At 43.3% G+C, this 24,002-nt stretch overlaps 1 protein-coding gene across 2 annotated transcripts; it reads right to left on the bottom strand.

Annotated features, from left to right (window-relative positions):
• Positions 1–246: 246 nt before the first annotated feature.
• On the bottom strand, positions 247–18,330 carry mylk3 (myosin light chain kinase 3). 2 transcript variants are annotated; one of them, XM_042060980.1, is made up of 13 exons: positions 18,026–18,330; positions 11,405–11,492; positions 10,805–11,138; positions 9,611–10,038; positions 9,115–9,220; positions 7,542–7,635; positions 6,070–6,179; positions 4,952–5,093; positions 4,722–4,792; positions 3,918–4,046; positions 2,834–2,986; positions 1,481–1,616; positions 247–1,270 (listed from the first exon to the last, which is right to left on the bottom strand). In XM_042060980.1, the coding sequence occupies exons 1-13, from the start codon at positions 18,101–18,103 to the stop codon at positions 1,196–1,198; spliced, it is 1,944 nt and encodes a 647-aa protein (XP_041916914.1). In that variant the 5' UTR covers positions 18,104–18,330; the 3' UTR covers positions 247–1,195. The 2 variants fall into 2 exon arrangements, with proteins under 2 accessions (XP_041916914.1, XP_041916913.1); XM_042060979.1 differs by lacking the exon at positions 18,026–18,330 and adding an exon at positions 13,344–14,181.
• Between the last annotated feature and the right edge of the window lie 5,672 nt (positions 18,331–24,002).

Genomic DNA, 24,002 nt, shown 5'->3' with positions numbered 1-24,002 from the left:
TCTAACAAAGGTCTTATAAGAAACTCTACCATCAATGACAGAAAAGTACCAGATTATGAACTGTTCTTGAGGCTACAAAAGCTTAGCAGCATAAGTGTTAATCATTTCTCTGGCAATGAAGCCAGATGTGAGTAAGTTTAAAACACTTAAGACAAAAGAAATAACAGAATTGCAACTGCTAAGTATATACATCCTGAGTATTGCTGGCACAATTCATGGCTAAATAAAACAGACTTAGAGATGAGAGATTTTCCCAGATGTTCTTTCATGTAATGTTTAATTGGCCTCTAAAAAGGGACAAACTTCAGTTGCACCTGCTGTAATAACATTTCTAGTAAAAGTTACAAAGGAAAAGAAAACCTCTGCAGAACACATTCAAGTTTGTGAGAATATCTTTTCAAAATAATACAGATATATACCAATTCACTTTTGTACACAACCTACAGAAAAAGGTGTGCATGTTTTAACCAAATTGTTTCAAATATTTAATGCATTTACAATGTGTGCATAGAATTCCTGAATAACTTAGTTTGATATAAATAGCCTTCTCTATCTGAAGGTGAAAGAACTCAAAAGGCCTTTTTGTATTATAATGCATGAATGCCGTTAAGGGACAAATCTGCAAGTCCCTTGTAATTACCCATAGCCTAGAAAAGTAGGAAACCTTCACAGAAGGAGAAATTGTTCACCCACAAACTGCCACCAGCAAACTGTATCGTGCCGCCCACCATACATCAACAGTGGTGTGGAAAGACAGATACGTGAGGTAAACATTGCACAGCATTCCAAACATGGTACATGAGTGGACGAACAGAGAGTTCTTCTCTCATGCCCACCCACTCAGCTGACCACATGGTTGAGTCATATGAGGACTAAAGTAGCACTATAAAATGAACACGTAATGCACCTTATATTCAAATCATCTGACCCCCCAGGCACAGTGTTACCACCCTGCAAATCAGTGAACTGTACAGTAAAAAAAGTGATAGAAATATTAATTACACATTACAGTCAGTATCCTCTCGTGCTTGCTGCACGCCGCGGCCTCGGTGCTGGGCGGTCTGCCTGGTCTGTCCAGATTTCACACAGAAAAGCAAACAGTCGTCGGCCCTCCTCCAGGCAGACCTGCTGAGGCTGTGTGGTCCCGTTTCCTCGGTGACATCTCATCTCAGGGACACACGTGGCAGGGCCGATGCTATGCCGGGTTTGTCGTTCGGTCCTGGTAAAACTTCTTGAGTCGGTTGGCAGCTGCAACCACATAGAAGTGTTTCTGTGCAATGAGGAAAAATAATTGCATTAATAAAGTCACCTTTCATCCAAATGAAGCCATGTCTGATAAAGCTAATGAGCAACAGCTGGTTTATTTTCTGGTACAGGTACTGAAGAGGGTACAATGGGATTGTACCTAGAGGGACATTTATGAGTAACTGTAGACCTTATCACACAGAGCAATTTTATCCCTACATAATTGGCCCCTCACCTTCCATTGCCGATGAGCAGCCAGGTATCGCTGCAGATGGAGCTGAGACTTGAGGCGGACACATTGCTTCTTGGCCTTCTCCTCCAGGTTATTCAGCCAGGGGTGCTTCATGCAACCTGAGGCACTGAGGCGACCACTGGCAAAGGGAACAACCACAGCAAGAAAATGATTCAACAGACAGGCTTGTGTGCCAGCAGTCATATCCCCTTGGGGATCGATCAATCTATCTATCTATCTATCCATCCATCCATCCATCCATCCATCTCAGAGTTGTGCACATCCTTCAGACAATATAGCTTGGACAACAATTCAAGTCAATGTATAACCAGATTCAAAAGTCAAGATTAATTTATTGTTACATCTCAGTAGTGTGTAAAAATCTTGGGTTTCGTCTCCTCTTGCAGCAATAGACAACAGTATTATGTAAGTGCTTATGTAAGTATTGCACTTACATTGTAGCAGTTATTTCTAAGTAAGTGATAGTGTGTGAATGTGTGTGTGAAGGGGGGGGGTTGTTAATGTATGTGTGTACGCTAATGTATTACTGCAGTAGGTTTTAAATGATCCACACAGCAGGCACAGTAGGCTGGCTAGTCTATTTTGAGGCTGATGCATTGCACCAAATGGATCATAAAGGATCCAGAGAAAGAAATAGTAAACGGGTCATTAAAATAAAACAGTGCTTTCAAACCTGAGCAACCACTTTGGCAGCAGCCTGCCAGGAATGTTATAATTGTGCTGCCTTGCCACGGGCAAGTTGTAGGCCCACAATAGCATCTATTTCTGGCACCTGTGCTATTCCATGCCTTATCATCAGCTAAATACAGAGTGTCCAGATGCATCCTAAAAGTCTGTTATGTCAGTGGGAACGGCCAGCCTTCTTCCTATGATTAGTCATCCCCCATGTTGGTGCCTCTGTTTGCCCTTAGATTAGATGATCGTTAACATTGTCTCCGTCTCTAAGTGTTTTTGTAAAGAGGTAAAAGCAGGCCTTATAGTTCGCATCACGTGACCCCCTCAGTCACCTGTCATGCTGGCCTGCTATTATCTCCTGCCAACAGAGTGCTACAGCAAGGGCTGGAGGCATCTGCATAAGCAGGCACTGATATGATCAAAGCCCTTTCCCCATAATAACTGCATTAGAGGAGCATATTTCATATGCCAAGTAAAACCAAAGGTGAAAGCATGGGAGGGGAAGAGGAATTGGTTATGTGTTTAATAGGGGCGACACAATAAGGCTACGAAGTTAAACAGATTAACGAGAGGACAAGTTTGTTTTGAAAGCAAGTGGAGTGACATGGAGCGTATGGGTGGTGTTTAGCTGTGGGGGACAGTTAGGCAAGAGTGGTGTACCATTTGGCAGGAATGAGCAGCTTGGAGACGAAATCCTTTGCCTCTTCTGACACGTTCTCAAATGCCTCGGCATCAAAGTCCCAGTTTGCATGCAGGATGTTGTTCATGGTCTCTGTGTCGTTGTCTCCCATGAACGGAGAAAGGCCGCTCAAGCTGCAACACAACATTATGCATAAAACCAACAGAGAACAGAAGTAGAGAAACTTCCTCAAAAACTGCTCCAATGTGACAGGATATTGTGCATAGTCCCACTACCAATAGCCTTTACATGTAGCCGCTGGTGGTTGTGCCACATACTTGTGAAATTGAAACGCAATCCATAAACACACCCCTGCACACATGCACATGATTATAGTGGCTTTAAATAGGGGAGAATAATTGAATCAGCACACTGGAGCCCAGGGGTTGTGTTAGGTTTTGGGGCAGCCAGCAGCATGAAGTGGGCCAGACACACATTCTGGGTATGGGCGAGCCCTCCCAAAGCTCCTTCAACAGCTGTGAGGTTATTAGCATTAATTAAATCACTGTGGCTCCCCTGAGATTCTGACTACCACGAGGGAGGGAGGGAGGGAGAGGGAGAGAGAGGGATAAATAGCCTAGACAGAGGAGTGGAGGGGGAGTGAGTGGTGAAAAGGACAAACTGGCCAGAGAACCAATAATAGTTTCTTTCTGGACAAAAAGACCAAATTAGTGGAACTAAAAGCCTGATTACAATGCGCCATTTGAGTGAGAATGCTGCCCTTTGGTGATTAAATTGCAGAGCAGTCTGTGCTAAGCAATCTGGCCTGGCTGACATACAGCTTTTATTGCCTGCCTATTTGTTCACCACTGAGCTTCTCCACTGAGTCACTGGACTATTAGTGTTCATCGATGTCCAGCAAGGAAGTGCACACACATTAAAGTGCATCTGCCTTGTTCAAACTCTTCTGACAGTTGTGAGGGGAGGTGGATGAAACCAAATGCTGTCAGTTCTACTGTATGCAAATGCTAAGATCTGTCACATTTTGTCACATTGAAGACTAGCAACTCACACAGCATGCATTTTCATTTGGCATGAATAATATTGCCATGGTTACCCACTCACAGCATGTAAGTGATGACTCCAACACTCCACATGTCTGTGGGGAAGGAGACAAAGTCGTAGTTGACCACTTCGGGTGCCAAGAACTCAGGGGTGCCAAAGTTGACCTTCAGTTTCTCCCGGGGCCTATATCTGGTGAAGGAAATAGACAAGATTGCATACATGTCAATTATATAGAATCTTTTTGCCACCTACACCAGTTATGTAGTGGTAAAATAAGAGGTGGGTAAACTATAAATTCTGTGTTCACGGTGAGGTGGAATGCACCATGCGGTATCAGATTTTTTTTAAAAAAGCATTCATAACATGTTTGATGATGATGGAGGTTATTGTCCAATGTTTATAACCATACCAGTGGTTTCATCGAGTGTTGATGAGTGTACATATTGTGAATGTGGATAATACAGTGTAATTTTTGAATGTTAAAAGTTGCAATTAGTGAATAAACTCTTTTGACAGGTGGATAAAGTCTAATAATTTCTGAAATTTCAGAGGTGGATAAACTGTGTTTACTTGCGTTTAGCCTCCACTACATCCCTGACCTACACTATTTTACAATAATGCCACTGTCTAAATCAGCAGAGCTTAAAATGAAAACTATCATTCATGTCCTCCACTGCCCCCTACCTGAGGAGCTATGACAGTAACCATGGCTACAGGAGTAGGAAGAGAAGAATGAGAGCAGTAATTGGTGACTCATACAGTAGAACAAAATGAATAGATGTTCTAGGAAATCAATGCAATCTAATGAATTGTGACAATACAAACAGGTTAAGAAAACAAACATCACATGTTGCGTTGACTTACTTCCTGGCCAGGCCAAAGTCAATGATCTTGATCTGGTTTCCTGTGTTGCTCACACAGAGAATATTTTCTGGCTGAAACACAAATGTGCACATTCTGTGTGAAAACACGACCCTCATTATTTCAGACAGATTATATCAGGTTTCACAGAAGCATAGCCTTTTAGCCTTTTAAGTACTGGCATTTTTGTGAGCTTGCAATGCAATAAATGTACACAATGGTTAGTGGTTTACCTTAAGGTCTAAATGGAGAATGTACTGTTGATGAAGGTACTGTACTCCTTCACAAATCTGCCTGGTGAAAACAATTGCATCCAGCTCTGTCAACAGGTAGTTGTCATCAACAATGCGGTTGAACAGCTCGCCTCCATCCACACTGGTGGTACAACCACAAACACACACACACACACACACACACACACACACACACACACACAAACACACACACACACACACAAACACACACACACACACACACACACACACACACATACACACACACACACACACACACACACACACACACACACACACACATGTATATTGCGTGTTAAAATACACATTTTGCAAGTTAGCTGAATGCAAGCAGATGTGGCATGTTGAACTCAAATGGAGTAATAGAGTGGCCAACTTCCTGTCTCTTTCATCTCTTGCACATCAGAATCATGTGCAGTGAGTTGAGGCAAGCCTTCACACCTCACCCTTCTTTCAAAATCTCTGCAATATTTCTTTGCTCTCCTTCTCTGAAATATTTCTCAAATGTTTGTTAACACTGTTGACGCAATGAATGGCTCAACCGCATGACTTGCTATGACTTGCTAACTTGCTAACATATAGTATAAAACTCATAACCTGTGAATCATTCAATACATTATATATATATATATATTGCAGTTCTGTACTGTTGCATCATGGTTAAACATTATGAGTGATGCAGATTAAGAAAACATGTAGCCTGAGAGACAGTACAGTAGCAGAAATATGTTCACTGAGACTTATATTACTGCCCTGTTTTTGCTTTCAGCTTGGAACACTGGATCACATTTGTGTATCAGTTATGGTATATACCTATTTTTGTATGTATACAATGTTTAGCACATAAGTCAATATTTAGGTACTGAGAAAGTATACAGTATACTTAGTTAGTTAGGTTCTTTACTGTCCCAAGGGTATAATATTTTTCACACATCAGAGGTTTCAAGCAGCGTAAGAACTAAAACATGAGGAGACATCCTCTTTTACATATACAGTATATTTTAGACAATACCAGTGATTTTAGAAGGGAAACCTGTAGGCTATTTAGGCCAATGGCATATGCAATCATCCACATAAATAGTCAAATAACAGCTTACTATTCCATTATGAGAGTGAGGTTTGATCGTGACTCAAAGGCATCATACAGCTGAATTAGATTCACATGGTTCAACTGATTCATGACTCCGATCTCATTCTTCACCTCATCCTGCAACACAGACAGACAGATAGACAGACAGACAGGAGGCAAATGGAGAGGCAATAGGTACTGTATGTGAAAGATGGACAACACAATCAATATAACAGAATACTGTTCTAAGCATCTAAGCACTGCTTTTCCAGGTCGCTGTCCATGACAATGAAGATTTATTTCCTACACAGGTTACCATCAGTCGTTATATTTTAGAGTCTAAAATGTTGATCATGTTGTTCCTTTGCAATTATATGAAAAAGAGAGAGATGAGAGCTGTGTGTGTGTGTGTGTGTGTGTGTGTGTGTGTGTGTGTGTGTGTGTGTGTGTGTGTGAACAGAAAACAGAGAGACAGAAGGGATGGGAGGGAGTGGAGAAGCCATGCTGTGGGAGCTGTTGCTGTGGCATGAAAAAGAGCATAAAATCTCAAACTCAAACTGTTAGTCGCAAACTAGCATGAGATATAAAAAAATGAAAGAGAGAGAGAGAGAAAATTGAGACCTACAGAAGAGATGTAGGTCAAAAGAACCTGATTCATTCTATGGCATCTAAAGACTTCTGTTCTGTATTTAATATCTGTGAAAACCATGGTGACCAACCTAAGCAACAAGCAGACAAGCAGAAAGCTTGCTTGTCATCGGTGCACGAGAAAAGATCATTTGTCCATCATGTGGTAGTGTTCTGGTTTCCATCCGAGTTGATGAGAGTTGAACATACTTCAACTGGACAGCTTTGCCCTCGCCTCTGATTTTATGACATGCTTTACTGTCTTGGGTTTAGGGTCACCGGCTGGTTAAGCTCATCAACTATGTGCTTATGAGTGGATTCTTGTCTTTAGCAGATGTAATTAGAGTCAGTTGTTGAAGGCCAAGGATGTGGATGAAATAGAGAAAGTGATGATGGCGTTTGAAGCTTTGAAAAGGGTGCTCCTGTGCCAGTCAGCCATGTTAGTGTTTGTAGTGGTGTGTAACCAACTATGTGTGTCTATCAAGAGGATTGTGTTGGTGTGTATTTATTTGCTCATATATGTACACATACATTAATTTGTTGTGTGTGTGTGTGTGTGTGTGTGTGTGTGTGTGTGTGTGTGTGTGTGTGTGTGTGTGTGTGTGTGTGTGTGTGTGCGCGCACGCGCACGTGTGTGTGTACGTGCATACCACTAAGTGTGCAGCACTAGCGGCTGTTGTCGGAGAAATGTTCCCATAAATCAACTTAACAGGAACAGAGTGAAAGGTGGGATCGGGGCTGCGGGTTGTTGTTGGGGGCGGGGGAGGGGGTGGGGGGGGGGCTGCTGGGGACTGGAGATTGGTATGCTGGGTAAGGCTGGGTGTAGAGGAGATACCAAGGACACACGGGAGGTCTTTGCTGTTTGATACCCACCCTCTCCTTCATCCCCCTCACTTTGATGATCTTGGCTGCGAGGGTCAGTCCTGATGACAGTTCTGCACACCTGTGCACCTGGCCAAAGCGACCGCTGGGGAGACATGCAAAAACACTCAAATACAGAACACTGTACGCACTTGTTTATACAGATTGCTTAATGGAAATTGTACACTCACACATAAACAGAAAGTCACAAACACACATAGACTATGCACACTGTACACACTGTGTAAGTGCACAAACGCCCATACATGTAATGCTATACATAAATGAAAAAAAAAAAAAAAACATTTCAGCATATTCCCTGCAGGTGAGCCCTGTACAGAATCCCTGGCTCCCGTCTCTGATTACATCCGTGGGGACAGCTCGAGGTCGTTATAGCCCATCACAGTGCACAGCCACAGTGTTGAATATGTTGAGATGGCTGCCACTGCTTCACAGAGAGCGGCCTATGCAAATGGAGCCGCTCACCATCTCCCAAAAATAACCGCGGCCCATGCCAAGTCGAAAACAAGCCCTGCTACATATTAGTGGCTCTGGGAGGGGAGGATTAGGCCTCTCTGTGCTGCCAGTTGTTGGCCTCGGTGCGGCTACGTGGTATCTCTTCACCGCTCTCCGGCCATCTCACGCTATCACACACCTCTGCACATTCGTGCCAGCCTGCTCCCGATTATCTGCAAACTGCACAGCGAGTTAGCCCAGCCGTCTGCCTTTATCTGCATTGCCATTGACAGCGGACATAATTGGGTAAATGCCAAGCTGACAGTGTATTGATAGGGCTGAGTTAAAAATAACTCGGTGGTGGTGACCCTTATCGGAGGTGAAGAGTCCTGCGTGAGCAGTATGGAGCAGGAGGGCTGGAACACCCTGTTTCACTTCACAGCAATCTGCCTTTCCATACTCAACTGTGCAGCCAGGGCTAACACAGGGCCAACACTAACATCAAACCAACACTGTGATTTCAATTTCAATTACAAGATGATTGTTGTACAACAAGGTTAACTGGACACTTCTGAGTAAGTGCATATGTGCTCATTCACAGGAAAGACACTGACTAAAAACTGACTAATCATAATGGTCATAAACCACATCTTTCAACTGTTTCACAATGGAAGGGGAATCCCAGACACTTCATGACTGGACAAAATTGTGATGGGATCTAGGAAAACCCACCCACAAAAAAAATCCTTGATTACTGCTCCTATTCAATAACCTGACTCTCGCCAGATGAACTTCGTTCCGCGTAGCTCCGCCTAGCTCCACTCGTGAAATGTCACCAGCCTAGGATTCTGATACCATCCCATAGCAACATACTGTGATGGGTTTTCCCAGATCCCACACAAATAGTAAGGTTTAAGACAGGATGTGCCCAGGCCCGTACACATGCCTGTAAACTAAGTTCCCACTTCCCAGCATGTGCTCTTGTCACTGCACACTCTGTAGCATGCCTGTCTGTCTAACATTTGCATTTCATGTATTATTCAAATCAAGGAATTCAGCTCACTTCTATGTCTATGTCTATGTGGAGACCTCAATGTCCCAAGTGAAAAGGAAGTTGATGTGGACTTACCCACCCAGGATCTCATTGGGTTTGACGCTGTAGTAGGAGCCCATGGGTACTTGCTTGGCACTTACAATACGATGCTCAAAGGGAGCAGGCTGAGGAGGACAGTCATCTAGACAAACCACAGCAGTAAGATGTGAGATGGAACAGCACAGTCAAAGACATCAGATGAGGGTCAGCTGAACATGTGTTTACCACCATAATGATAACGATAATACAATATGAATGCAGAAAAGGATTGTAGCATCAGTTATGAAGATGAAATCAAAATCAAAGTGTACTCTGACGAATTATCATATAGACATTACACACCTACCCACCACCACCACATCACAAATGGAAACTTTTTGACAGTTTAAAATAATCAGTAACCCAAAATTAAGTTGGTAGAAGTAATCACATGGGGCTTGATTCCAAACACATTATAGGCTGAGTAGCACTTGGCTGAGGCTGAATTATACAGTAGAACGATCAGCAGGAGGTGCTGGTAGGATTCGCTCACCTATAACCACTAGCTGTGATTCTGAATCCTTGCCCAGACCTTTGAAAAGTGAGTTTTTCCGAGTCCCAGGCGTTGGCGGAGGAGTAGCTTTTGTGCTGTCTTCAACAGTTTCTGACACTGTAGCCGACGTGGGCTTGTCTTGGACCGTGTCTGCAGTTTCTGTTTGCACCTGGGCTAAATCTGATTTGGGAACAGTTGGTGTGGACCCTGCCTCCTTTACCTTGGTGCTTGGTTTATCCGTCTTGGCTCTACTGTCTTCTGGCAGGGGCTTTGGCTTCTCTTGGGAAGTAGCTTCCTGCTGCTTTGACTGAGTTGTTAATTCAACCTCATCAAACTTTTGCAGTTTCTCCTCGTGGCTTGGTTGTGGAGGAACAACTGTTGCTATAATGTCATTGCGATCCACTGCAATTTCTGTTTGCTCTTTGGCCCTGGACAAAGTAAAACATATGGCTGTATGAACATGGCTGACAACTCTCCAATTTCATAAGTAGCATAAATGTGAGTTGCATATGAAACCCATTTCCAGGTAGATTTCTTGAAAAATAAGTATGTTCCGCTCTGGTGGTAACAATAGAGTTGTAATATACACTGTATTGCCACTTTTATATGCCCCCAACACACAGTGAAAACCACCAGCTGCTTAAAATCCTTCAGTTTAGTACATGAAAGCAAACCCTGTTGATATGGGAATAATGAAACTCAAGGACATTTTTGCATTTATAATTCAATTAAAGTACGTGGGTGAGGACATGTTTGCTGTGTGACTCATAGGCCCTTCATTCTGTTCTTCCTGTCCCTCATCCTAGGCTACCGACAGCTCAGCGGCAGATTTTGAGGGTTCTATGACAACATGCTGCACTGAATCATTCATTTATCCAGACAGCTTTTATATGCTTTGTTACACACTACAGTCTGCACTCTAAAATGCCGTGCATGATCAAGGCCATTAGGGCCAGTCATCATGCAACTACTGTGTCAGCAGCGTGAGTGCTGACAGTGACGGTCTGTTTCTGAGGTTAGATTATTATCTGCATTACACTGTCCTCACACTGCAGTGCTATACGCTATACGCTATATGCATTAAGCAATATGATTATTGCAGCCTGTGTAATACTAGTCTGCTTCCTATTGAGTTTCTGAAACAATGGTTGGTAAATGGTTGAATGTCATGTTTGAGCCTTTGTATGGGTGTACCTTTCTTCCTCTGGAGCTGACAACTCTTGGGGAGCCACAGTAGTTAATGCTGTGTCTACCTTCTCCTTCTTAATCAACTCAAAGGCAGCATCCTTAGGAACCTCTGCAGTGGCTACTTCCTCCTGCACCTCCGGAGCAAAGGTCTGGACCCTAGTGGGCTCTCTGCTCTTCAGCGTCACCTCCTTCTGCCGACGCTGGCCCTTGCTGGAGTCCTCTGCTTCACTAGGAGGTGGCGTAACCCCCTCACTCTCTGCATTCTGACCTTTGACCTCTGCGGATGCAACCTCTGACTCGGGAGACTGTGCTGGACTCTTCTCACTCTGCTGGAGTTGATCTGTGTGAGGACAAACCACCAAACTGAGGATCCCACAGACACAAACTGTACAGACGTTGCAACCAACCGTACAGACACAGGGTATAACACATGCCAGCAAGTGTGTTTTTTTTTCTCCATAAAATAGCTCAGGCAATACATGCCCACATTGTATCGTATGCCCTAAAGAAATCTGCAGCACCATGCCTGATGTACTTACATTCACATTAAAATTTCTAAAAAGATATAAATGTAAACCAGTGGAAAAGCCAAAGGTCAACTCTTACCAGGAACTGAATCTTCCTCCTCGACCTGGGTTCCTTGATCACACACCTCAGGTTTATGCTTTGCACTGCCATCTTCAGATTTATTTTTCTGATGGGTGGAAGAATATAACCTTAATCACATTATGAGTTCAAGACCAGGGTATTCACAAACATTTACAAAGCCAAAACTTTGCTATGTCAATTGTTACTATATAGCATGAGAATCTCAGAGGTAAATGTTAAGACAGAGGGAAAAAAGGGATAAGACCCAAGGTTTCTTCAAAAACCTTTCTGATATTTTGACTAAGAGGTTCTTTTTGTTAGCTGTCAGTTTCTATTTAACCTTACAAATGACAATTTGTGACACATTGATGATTATTTAGTGAAATATACACTACAGCTTCACTGCAAAAACTGATATCTAACCAAGTGTTTATAATCTTATATTAAGATAAAAAAATATCTAGTTGGTATTGTTTTTAGTGTAAGATGTTTATAAAAAAAATTTACTTACCCCATAGACAGATGATTTTACTTGTTTTATGTCTTAATTTAAGAAGAATTTGACTTACTTTGAGCTTTCTCATAAAATTATTTGACTTAAAATAAGTATCTTTATACTAAAAACAATACCAACTAGATGTTTTATGCCAATATAAGATTATAACACTTAGCTAGATATATTTGTACAGTGTTCACCCCAGTAATAACATATTTATTAAATTTGGTGGTTTATGACCCTAAAAACATTTACATGTCAACTTATGGTCAGACTGTCAACAAACGCTAATTATGAAAGGCAAACATGGCCCAGCATTCCCCAGTCAAATAGCACAGACTCTCTGGCTTGCTAATGTCTGGGTGTGACATTCCCCAGACACATTCCCATTCATTGAGAACAAGCAGCCATGGTTTTTTTTTTTTTTGGTCAGCATTTACGCCACTCAGAATATGACGCACTGAAGTGTCTTCACTTAACAACACTGTGACGCCATTTGACAGCAGACTGGGCTGGATTAGGCCTCGGCAGCTCTGCCTTGCTTTATCCCATCTAAGCCAAGACTAACTGGGAGATGCCTTCTGTAACGGGAGCTTTTAGGGCGAGGAATATGCAGGACATCAGAGGGCTGTGTTCAGGTCAGAGGGGGCTTGCGTAGGTGAAGGGTGATCCACTTACATCTACAACTGCCTAGAGCTCGAAAAATTACAAAATGGTGACCTAACCTTTCAGGCAGCTGTACTCAAATATGAATGCATACATGACATGTCCCAACACAACATTTTCACATATGGTGGCAGAGAAACTAGTTGAGCTAGTTGAAAACTATGTTCAAGCTAAAGTTTTAAATAGTCTATTAAATAATAAGTAGATTGATGGAGTTAAGTTAAAGGTTAAAATAATTGCAACTAGCGTTTTGTTATTCAATGTGATATAATTATATTTGTTATCACTATGTATACATAGTATTAAGTTTGAACCTTCAATCTCAAGACCCCAATGCCAGCAAATGACCTTTCATCTATCTGTTTTGGGTTTTAGAGACTTTGGATTGCGCAACTCTAGCTGACACTGGATTTACAGCTGCTAGAAAAATAACCCTCAGGCAGTTGTATGTTCACCCCATCCCCTGAGATTAAGTGGCTTTACACAAACAAAGCCATGGGGCACCCACCATATATTAGACACCCAAACCTGCACCTGCAGTCACAGTTTGCATTCCCTTGAAATCCTATGATAAGATCTACTGTATAAGGGCTCCTGAATAACATCCTGCTTGCTATTGCAGAGGCTTATACCAAAATACATCCTGTATCTCAAATCAACAAAACACAGATCCAGAAAGAAAAATAACACACATGATAACACAGATAATACAGAGAATAACCACTGGCAGGAGTGGTCAACTCCTCGGCTGATAGACAGCTGTAATAGTGTGTGATTCATGTGGAACCCACTGACCTCCACCACTGCCCTGTCCGGTGGCTCCTGCCTCCCCCAAGGCACAATGCCCTTCACAATGAACTCCACTATCTTGGAGCTGCGGAAAACCTCGCCCACATAGGCCAGCACTTTATCCACCGCGGACACTGAGCTGGCGATGCCCTCCATCTTGACCCGCTGGCAGCGGCCCTCTTCCTTCACGCCCTTCAAAAGCGCCACCGTCTCTCCACAAAGCGCCCGCACTTCTGCCAAGAGTGTGCCCTCGGCAGGCGCTGCTGGCTGCCCACTACTCTTCTTCAGCTGTGCCAGGTCCCTCTCCAGGGTTCCCATCCCGTCGCACACCACGTCCAGCCGGCGAAGCACCTCGGCTTGGCCGCGAGCGAGTTGCTCCATCTTGCCCTCCAGCACAGTGAGTTTGACGTCCACGCCACCCAGGCTGGTCAGGAGGTTGCTGTTGGGCTTCTTGGCCGGCCCCGCCGGCGTGCCTCCGTTGTCCAGCTTGCCTCCCTCGTACATCTTGGCAATGCAAGTGGCCAAAGTCGCCGGTTTGCTCATCGTTCCGCCACAAAGTCCTCTCCCCTGACGCAAGGCGAGTGAGTGTGACCAAGGAGAAAGAATGGAGGTCTGCTAATCCCTCTCTTCCGAGGCAGGGCACGACACTCGTCTATTTTAGTTGATTCAAGCTCTTCTCTCGAAACTCCCGGCGGCGGTTCTGTGTCCCTCTCAGACGCAGGCTGCTGTGGCGGACCCTGTTGTCAGTACTTGCCAGAGACATGACACCACTTAAATAAACACCTCTGCGTGGGTATCTTATCTCTTCTCCACTGCCCTCCCACCATCTCTCCCCCTGTCCCTGGGCTTTTATATGACCTACAGGGTCCCGGAGCTGCCAAAGTTCCAGTGTTCCCTTGACGTCACCAAAACATTTAAATTCGCTCCAGCAGATGCTGTTGACAGGAAGGCACGCAAGGAATGACCTTTTAAAAATGGCCAGCTATCTGCCGGTAGCAGAGGAAGATGTTGTGTGTGCCGCAGAGGCTGTTTGATTTTGAAAATGTTGCTTCATACCTTGTGTTATTCGTCCGTCCCCACAACCCACCTGTTTGTGGGTTCCATATTTAGGACGGACACACACAGCTGTTCCAGGTGACCCATGATGCCCCTGAGTTTGGCAGGAATGTGACTGGACATTGGCTAACTCTTCCCCTAAATAAACACCCTGCCGACACAGGAATGATGATAAATGGCAGGAGGGAATCTACTCAGTCACCCTTTCTCCCCGAGGGAATTTCCAAATGCAGCCTCTGATTGGTTTATTATGTTTTTATTAGCGCCCATCCAGAAAACCCCCCCACGCCTCCCCTATATATCATATGAACTCAGGACAGAAGGTGATACAGTATTTATCCATAGATACATGATGATTGGGATGTTATTGATTGCTTTCTTCCATGGAACATGCCAACTGTGCCAGTCAGTAAAAGAAGTGGTTTAAACGTCCAATTTAACTTTCATGTAAAGCCTCCAAAGCACTCCATGTGCATAATGCTTAGCAAGCTTTCACATGTAAGGTGTTTTACCACTCCATTCCGTTTCTGTTAATAATGCAATAATTCAGTCATTTTAGTCTAAGGGTCTATCATGAAAAAACTATTCAAACTTAATAGATTTTTATGTGCACATCATGTAAAAAAATGTGTTTCTACATTCTTTATTCACACGCCAAGGCTGGTTGTCCCTCATCATATCAAGCAGTGGCATCTCAGCCTTAAGGAGACTGTGTCCAGTCCAGACTCTGGAGGGCTGACCATGGCATCTAATTGCCCTGCTCTACTACACTCATCCCCCTTGTCCTGCAGGCTTCTGACAATGGGCAGCATGTAAGCCAGCGACTTTATTTATAAATCCCTCCCCAGTGAGACTATAGTTTTTCAGTCCTGGTCGCGTTCCAGGAACCATCTGGCTGATATATAACCATATTATGCAAGGTGGGGGCCAGTGGAAATCTACCACAAGGGGCTTGGCCCGCAACCCTGGTGAGGCTTTTCCATGAGTTGAGTGTCTAGAAGAGGCATGCGTCACAGCAGACCCCCCCCCCCCCCCCCAAGCTGCATGGGCAACTCAATTTACCACCCAGTAACACGGGCCGGGATTGTTAGCAGGCTAACGTGTTTGGAGGCCAAGGGATATCAGTTTGGCAGCAACTCTGTTTCTCATACACGGAGGTTTCCACAGCCTGGGACAGCATTCTGTTTTTAATGTGCCATGATGGGGCCCAATCCACCGTAAATGACAGGAGTTAATGTCAGGTGATGTCTGTTTCATCCCTCTTGTCAATACAGAGACCTTATTACTCAGCTGAGAATGGGTTTCACTGCTCCATAGGACTGCGAAGCATCACAAACCATCAAAGCTGTTCAAAGTGTCCAGCTATTTTAAGACTTTAAGTGTCTACCCGGAGCATTCAGGGGGTATATCCAAACAGTGGAAGAATCGCTGGATGTTTGACCTTAACCGTGAACTCAACAACAACATAGCCAGGATAAGCTTCTGGGTGTCTCTCCCTTGACTCAACTTTGACCTCAGTCTGGGGAGCCAGAAAAGTGCTCCATAAAATGGCCGCATAGTTTCCATTCCCTTGCCTTCCTTACAGGGCCAGAGAGAGGCTGGGGATACGAGGGCAAGTGGTGCAGGGAGAGGGGTCGGGGTTGCGCAGGAGAGGAAGGGTTACTTCAACAGATCATCACAGTCATCTCTGTCTGGACAAGTGAAAACATAAACAGCTGTGTATTGTGTCCAATCAAGACCCACAGCAGCAACACTGTTTCAGCCATGGAGCTGTGTCCATAGGTAGCATGGCTACATGTAAATGTCCGTATTTGAAGCCGTGGGGGCAGCACAGCTCTCTTTTGGCAGACAAGACAGGCTCTGCACTTGGAGCCATTTGAAGAGATTTAGAGATCTATAGATGGAAAGTGTTTATTGCATTTAAACTCAACTCTCTCTGACCCCTGGCATTAAACAGAGATGTCTCCCATCATGGCCAACACACCAGATAAACTTCCTTTGAGGCATGGGATCAACACTGTTCCACAGATCAGCTAAGATTTCTCTCTTTAACCAAACACATTTTGCCTGTGTGGATATCACAAAGAACAAATGAGGTATCAGAGTGTGTGGTGATAAGACCCCTTGTTTGCTCACGGACCTCAGACTTGCCCCAGGCGTGGGCACTGTTTATGCCACAATCTCAGTTTACGACTGGCCCCCTCTCTCTTACCAAGAACGCGTGACTAAGCAGGCCACTCCTGGACTCAAAGCTTTAAAGAATATCAGGTTCTAATGCGACAGGGTCTCTGTGCCAGATGTGACCCTGACATGTCCCACGTTACTGTGGGTATCATGAAAAACAATAACACCCACACACACACACACAGAGACAGAGAGGCACACATATGCACATATACAAGAGACAGAGAGAGGCACACACCCATACATACACACATGTAATATAAGTATATATATTGTATCTTTGTTTCATCACATGATTTGAGATATATATGTTTATATATATGTATAAATGTTTATATATATATTATATGTATGTATGATTTTTCCAACAACTGTGACCCGATCTGACAAAATGAGTCACAGAGGACACAGTAAGCTTTAAAGTGATATCCTGGTCAAAGTCATATCACAAACCGTTGTCGCATTTTGAATTATGGCCTCCCACTATCTTTTTCCAATTGAAAAACTGAGAAAATCACATTTGAAGTTACAGGTTACAGGCAGGTACAGGTAGGATTTGCCCACTTGAATTTTAATTTTTGTAACTTTACGTTCTTCTCTTGACTATGAAACTTAGGGAAATTAATTTTGAATGTCTCTTTTTTCATATAACACCAAAAAAGAAAATCGATATTTTCAGTGTTTTTTGAAGTAATCGGCCTGTATCTCAAAATTAGAATATGTGACTTGTGACCCATTTTGTCAGATCAGGTCACAATTTATATGATTTTGCAACTGTTGATTTGGAATATTTGAAATAAAATAAACAAATTATTGATTTTAAAATTACTTTTAAAATTACTTTTATGTACTTCTATGTTTGTATGGTTTCCTCTTTTCTCTATAAAAAAGATTTATTATCAATTGTACAAAACTAACAAACTAACTTGAGTTTCAAAAGAGCTACTTGTCACTGCTGTGAAAAAAGAGAATGTGTGGCTGTTGGTTTGCACATTTGAAGCCATTTATTTAGGCTAAGGCAACTCACGTCAATAAATTCAGAATAACTCCAAAACCATGTCTTGATGATATTTCTTCGGCGAGATATTTGACAAGATGCTAAATGTATCCTGTATGGTCACCCATATCAAATACAAATGTTGGACTGAAGCTGAACCCTTTTTCTTGCTCTAATGGAAAACAAATAAGAGGCTTGATAAAATTACATTTGACCAGAGGTTGTTGCTGTGTAACCATTACGAAGTAGCTATGTGTGTCATAAATGTCTTGATTTCCATTATGATTTCATGTTTCTTTTTAACTCTTTTTAAAGGAAGACATTCCACACAAACAGTGTTTAAAATGCCCCTGGTTCATTCTGTATTAATAATATGTCTACTTTAAGTTACCTTCAGGGTTGTTGGTGGTGTGAGAATGAATGCGTAGGCAGGTGGTCCCAGTTCTCTTACCGTGAACTTGCGGATGTAGTCAGACACACTGAAGCCTCTGGTGCTGAGTAGGAGGGATCGGTAAAAAGAGGTACCCATTGCTCTAACCTGTCCTGGCCTTGGTCAGCGATGTGTGGGTTCGTCCATCCCGGACGTTGCCTGGCTGAGTGAGAGTGAATGCGGAGAAGCCCGGTCCGTGGGTGTCCTGATGGGTTTTGGAGCAGACGGCAGCAGATGGGTCTATCTTATCTCACGCTCCCCCAAGGGGGGTTGAGGGGTGCTCGTCCTGTCCCGTCCCTGATAGTGCTGAGCTGCTGCCCGCACGACGATGGGCCCGGACAGCACTTCCTGCGGCGAGATAACAGCTGCCTGAGATTAGTGTGAGTATGCAGGAAATGTGAGAGTCCTGTTTTATTAATAGGGTCCAGATTTGTCTTTTTGTTTGGAACTGTCCCCATGGGGGGGGGCCGTGGGGCCCCTCCTCCATCACCCTCCCCCACGCAGTGATGATGGATGAAAGATGAAGCCAAGTCTTAACTTTCTCTCCTTTTCTGTCTCACACACAAACACGCACACACACACACACACAAACACACACACACACACACATACACACACACACACACACACACACACACACACACACACAGTCGGGAGAGATGCCATCTTTGATGCACTTGCCTCCCCCTTCTCTGTGAGTGCATTTGTCTGTAGTTGCATGCACTTCTGTGTCTTCTGTCTGGGCCTGGGATAGTGGGACACAGCAGACAGCAGAAAGCATGGGCCAGTGAGTTAGATCTCCATGTGCTTGCTGCCTCTGTTTCAACATGTTGCATTCTGTGCGTAAATCCACACAAACAAGCTTTCTGTGTGTGTTCACTAGATTGTGTGTGTGTGTGTGTGTGTGTGTGTGTGTTTCTGTGTGTGTGTGTGTGTGTGTTTCTCTGTGTGTGTGTGTGTGTGTGTGTGTGTGTGTGTGTGTGTGTGTATGTTTGCCTGTGTGTTTGTGTGTTTGTGTGTGTAATCGTGAGCATGTGCGTGTTTGTGCGAGAGTGAGAAAGTGAGGCTGTGAAGGATTTGATCCTACACCCCCCTGCTTTGCTGAAAACGGCCAGACAGAGTGCGTCAGTGACACATCCCGAGCGGAGGCATCGAGTTGCTGACCCCCACGTCTGGCTGCCCACTCCTTATAAGGGCCCAGGGTTGTCACATCCGCTGGGCCTCTAACGGGCCGGACAGTGCTCGGCTCTCACCACACACCACTCTTTAACTCTTAACAGAGTCGCTGATTGTCCTGGCCTAAAGCCCTCGTTCTCTCTCTCTCTCTCTCTCTCTCTATCCATCTCTCTCTCTCTCTCTATCTCTCTCTCTCTTTCTCTTTTTCCCTCCCTTCACCTTTGTTCAGTTGCGGGAAGTATTTTTGGGAGCGTTGTGAGCAGGATCTGATGTGTCTGGGTCTCTGCAGGGTGTTCCAGGAGGAGAGGACCCTGATATCCTCCTGCACCTGCAGAGCAGACTAACAGTGCAGTCACAGGAAGCCTGTCTTGGTCACCAAGAGTACATCTGTGCTATGCATGGGTCACATGAATGCCAAGCCATGGGTCCACTGCAATCCCAAACAAACACTGTGACTCAGACATCCATCCTCACCAACATCGCCCACTCTCTCTCTCTCTCTCTGGTAACCTTCAGTGGCATGTGTCACATTGTGCCATGGCCACAAAGATCTTTGCAAAGTTAAAGTCTGATGTCTCCGCTCTCCAAAATGTCGTGCTAGTCTGTCAGATATTGTTAAATTGTTATGTAGACAAATGTTACAATGTTATGTAGACAAAGATCTATTTGACAATGTGATGTGGTTTACCTGGTGATATGTGAATTATATTAATAGTGTTACCTGTGTGGTAAAAAAAGGTATGCCTTTGTGTCCGTGTGCATCTTTGATAAGCCACCCAGATGTCTTTTGATCATTGCTAATCAGCTCCCAGCCTATAGATTGACATCTACCTGTTTCCTCTCAACCCTTGTCCAACTAGAGCACCCGCTTATCCGGCCCTCTATTGCCATCTTGTGGACAGGAGAACCTTACAGGGAACCTCTGCCAGCCCCAGACATTAAATGGGGCCACCAGCAAACTCAGCAATTTCACTCTGTCCTCAATGTCCTAGCCAAGCTTTAGCCACCACATATGGCGCTGTGCAGTTGTAGCACATCTTTTGGGCCTGGCAGGGGCACAATGACTCGTGATTCCCATGCTGCTTTACTCTGTATATGGCCTGAACTTATTCCCCTTTAATTCTTATGGCCACCTTTTCAATATCATCCCTCTAACTCAACCAAGCAAAGAATCCCTGTTCGTGCCAGTCTCTCATGCAATGGAAAGCAATTAAGATCATCAGTATTTCCATTATTCTGCCCTAGCTGATCTTATAGTCATGTGCCAACATCTCCGCCTACCTCTGGATACATGGAGAGGCCATCTGTGGAACTGCTGTCAATTTATTAAACAAAGAGATTTCTGGTCAGTATTGCAAATCTGTAGCCAAAGATATTGTGGAACCTCTGGACAACTGTGTCCACTTTGTCTGACCCACTTGAGTAAGAAGAGTCAAGAATCCTTTAAATATCTACTACTTCTTATCTGTCTATCAAATGCCCTCTTGAAAGAAAATTATTGTAGTTCTTGTTGTTTTCATAAACATTATTAATTTTATAAACAATAGTATTAGTATTAAAATGCTATTCCTGCTCAATACATGAACATAAACATACAATAATTGTTTTCTGGAGGTATGTAATATATCAGTGATTCGTAGGCCTTGTAGCCTATCTTGTTTTTGCTTCAAATGTGATAACATATTACTAGAATTCTATATCAATTTTCACAAAAGGCCTTCACATGCGCTTGAGCCATAAATCATGCAAACATGAGGCTTACTGTCAAATGCTCATTTAAACTGGAGTCATTGTTTTAGGTCAAATAGCAGATGTGCATCATATTTACATGTAGAACTCCAAGACTTCAAAGCTTCACTAGAGAAATCAGAAGACCCATAATATGTGACCAAAACAACTAGCAACGCTCTCTTTCAGTATTTGTCACGTTACCTGTGTGCCATCTGGTGGAGGAATCAGATACTACACTCAATTGGTTGAACAATAGAACTATTCAGTATAGCACCCAAAATTAGGGCAAACTACTGGGAAAGCATTCCTTTGAGATTAAATATATTCGATGAAATAAATGGATTCCTTTTCAAAAAGAGGATAAAAATAGTATCTAACTAGAGATACATTCTTAGCCAAACATATTCAGCTGAATTGCAGCCACAGCTTCCTGCTACCTCTGTTCATTCTGTAACTGCAGAAAACATTGTGGGTCAGCAATTCATAACTGGAGTGCTAAACATTTCATTAATTTTCTCTCAGGACAAGATGACCTTCCAAATGACCTTTCAGCCAAGATTCAGCACACAGCACTAATTAATGTTAATATAATGCTATAAAATATGACATTTGTGATAGAATATTTACATCATATTAATACAATATCATATTCCATATACATGCAGCAATAATTCCTCAATAGTATTTTCTCAAATGCAATATTCTGTGCATGAGTAGAGATTTGACTGTTTATGGTTGGGTTAGATCCTAAAAGAACAATAGACACTCTTCCTGGTTAATGACATCATTTCTTAGTCATGTGACCTAGGAACACATTTATTACATCGAGTGGCATTTCCTCCCCTGATAATAGTGGGCACAATAGACCCATATTATATCACTCTGCTTGCCAAGCAGAATGGCTCCTGAAAAATAGAGACATTTTAGAGTAAGATCAGAAGAGTAGTGGAGTGCATACTGTTCTGATCATATTTCAATGTGACTACTAACCCTGGGGCAGTTGCTTGAAAAGGAATTGCGCAATAAAATTGCACTAATGTTACCTATTCCCTGTGAGTATATTTACATTGAAATCTGAACTGTTATGAAAATTCTTCATATTTGTTTTATGCAACATTGTATTTTTTGCTTTCCCAGCTACTTGATCATATGTGCATTAGTACGCATTAAAAAAAGTCCTATGAAATAATTAAAACAGCAGGCAACCACGTTACAAACAAAACTAACAAAGCCTCCCAAGCTTTTTATGTAATGTAATGTAATGCTTTTCATATAGTTTTCAGCCATCCTAGTTAAATAACCCTGTGGTTACAACAGCACTAAAACACAGTTATTATTACATTATGTGTTTCTGAGAGATGCCAGCTTTAAAAAAAAAGATAGAGCATAGCCTAAATGCATCCTTATTTCTGTGAGAATTCAGTGGAAACACTGTCAGAGAGGGTGGCTTGTTCAGCAACATTGCTTCCTGTCACCACACAAATCAGTCCAAGAACCTCTGAGTTCATACTCATCCTCCAGGCCATTGAACAGAGTCAACCAAGGACTAATATTTACATATATGGAGGGTAAATGTCCCTGCCCATAAAAAAGGTCCAACAAACACCAAGGTTATTATTTCTGCTGTTGTTTATTATACTGTAGGGGCAATCATGTTAAACTGCATAACTTCTCTGCTATAAATGGTTTGGATAAGTGTGTGCTATATAAACCACAGGCAGAGTCAAGGATATCATTTGTGTTGCTGACATTCATTTGAGGTAACATCTTCTCTCTTCCTGCTCACACTCAAGGCTACTGTGACATGACATGAGTGAGTCAGCCTCTATCCCACTCGTCTTGTTTTCCTTCTGTGATACATCATGACTGTCATTACCTCAAGAAGAACAAGAAAGATGAGGTGGAAAAATACAGCATTAGTAAAAACAGTCTGTGTGTGTGTGTGTGTGTGTTTGTGTGCCGAAGAGTGAGTGATACAGAGACAGAGACAGAGACAAAGACAGAGAGAAAGAGAGTATATGTGTATTTGATTCTGAGTTGTCATCTGTGGATGAGCTTGGTTGAGGGAGGAACTTCCCTAAGAGACACAGTGCTGTCGTTAGGGTAACCTGACAGCCCAAAGTCACGTGAGCTTGTCTTCCAGGTTTGGTTTCTTATCACGGTGGTCCCATGTGAATGGAATGACTGTACAGAGCAGAGCAGAGGGAAATCCCCATTGAAGTGTACAAGCCCTCAACATTGTGCTAAGCTCTCCCTCTCTCAGGCTCTCTCTGACTACGGAGAGGGCTGATTACACCGTCTGTGCAGGCAAACCACATAATCCCCTTGTGACATAATTAAATGCCAACTATGAATGCTAAACCTACATTTTAATTAAGCATGCTACATTTTAGTTGTATCCATATTTTCGAGTGCTGCATTGTTTTCACACATACAGTGCAACGCGTAGGAAAGACTTGTGCTGACCAAGCAAGATTTCTGGTTCACGGCAGCTTGTACCCCCGAGCACAGTGATCATTTGCAACCCTCCCTCTCTCCCTACCTCCCTCCCTCCTCTCTTCCCCACTGCTCTCCTTTACTGTCTTATTGTGCTCTTTTCAGGAGGATGGTCATGCTGGATAATGCAACAGGCAACTCCCATCCTGGGTAATGATACTATCAGTAGTTAGGCTGTAGGGTTTGCAGTCGACGGCCACACTTTGCATATTGCAGGCATACCAAACACCAAGCCATCTCAAGTTTCAGTCAATTTAAATCCATGCTGAGATGGTAACTGCTGAGCACACCAAATGTGGGGCCAGTGCACCACATAGCACAGTGTCAGGGAGGTGCCACTTTGTCCGAGGCACTGTGACAGCGGGAGTTGTGAGGTTTGGATCTTCCATGGAAACCTGTTGACATTCCACAGGGATGATCCAAGTCAGGAGGAGTCTTTCCAACCAAAGCCAAGAAGGCAAAAAAGAGAGAAAGCAAAAAAGGAAAATCCCCAATAACAGGGAGGGACATATCTGTAAGAACCATGTCACCATGCACGAGTTATTTCCTAAATACCATTTCCGTTTACAAAAAAAAGTGAAATGCTAAATCAATA

The sequence above is a fragment of the Alosa sapidissima genome, chromosome 14 (assembly GCF_018492685.1).
Source record: "Alosa sapidissima isolate fAloSap1 chromosome 14, fAloSap1.pri, whole genome shotgun sequence".
In the NCBI taxonomy this organism is placed as follows: domain Eukaryota; kingdom Metazoa; phylum Chordata; class Actinopteri; order Clupeiformes; family Clupeidae; genus Alosa; species Alosa sapidissima.
This window is presented reverse-complemented; position numbering and strand designations above follow the sequence as displayed.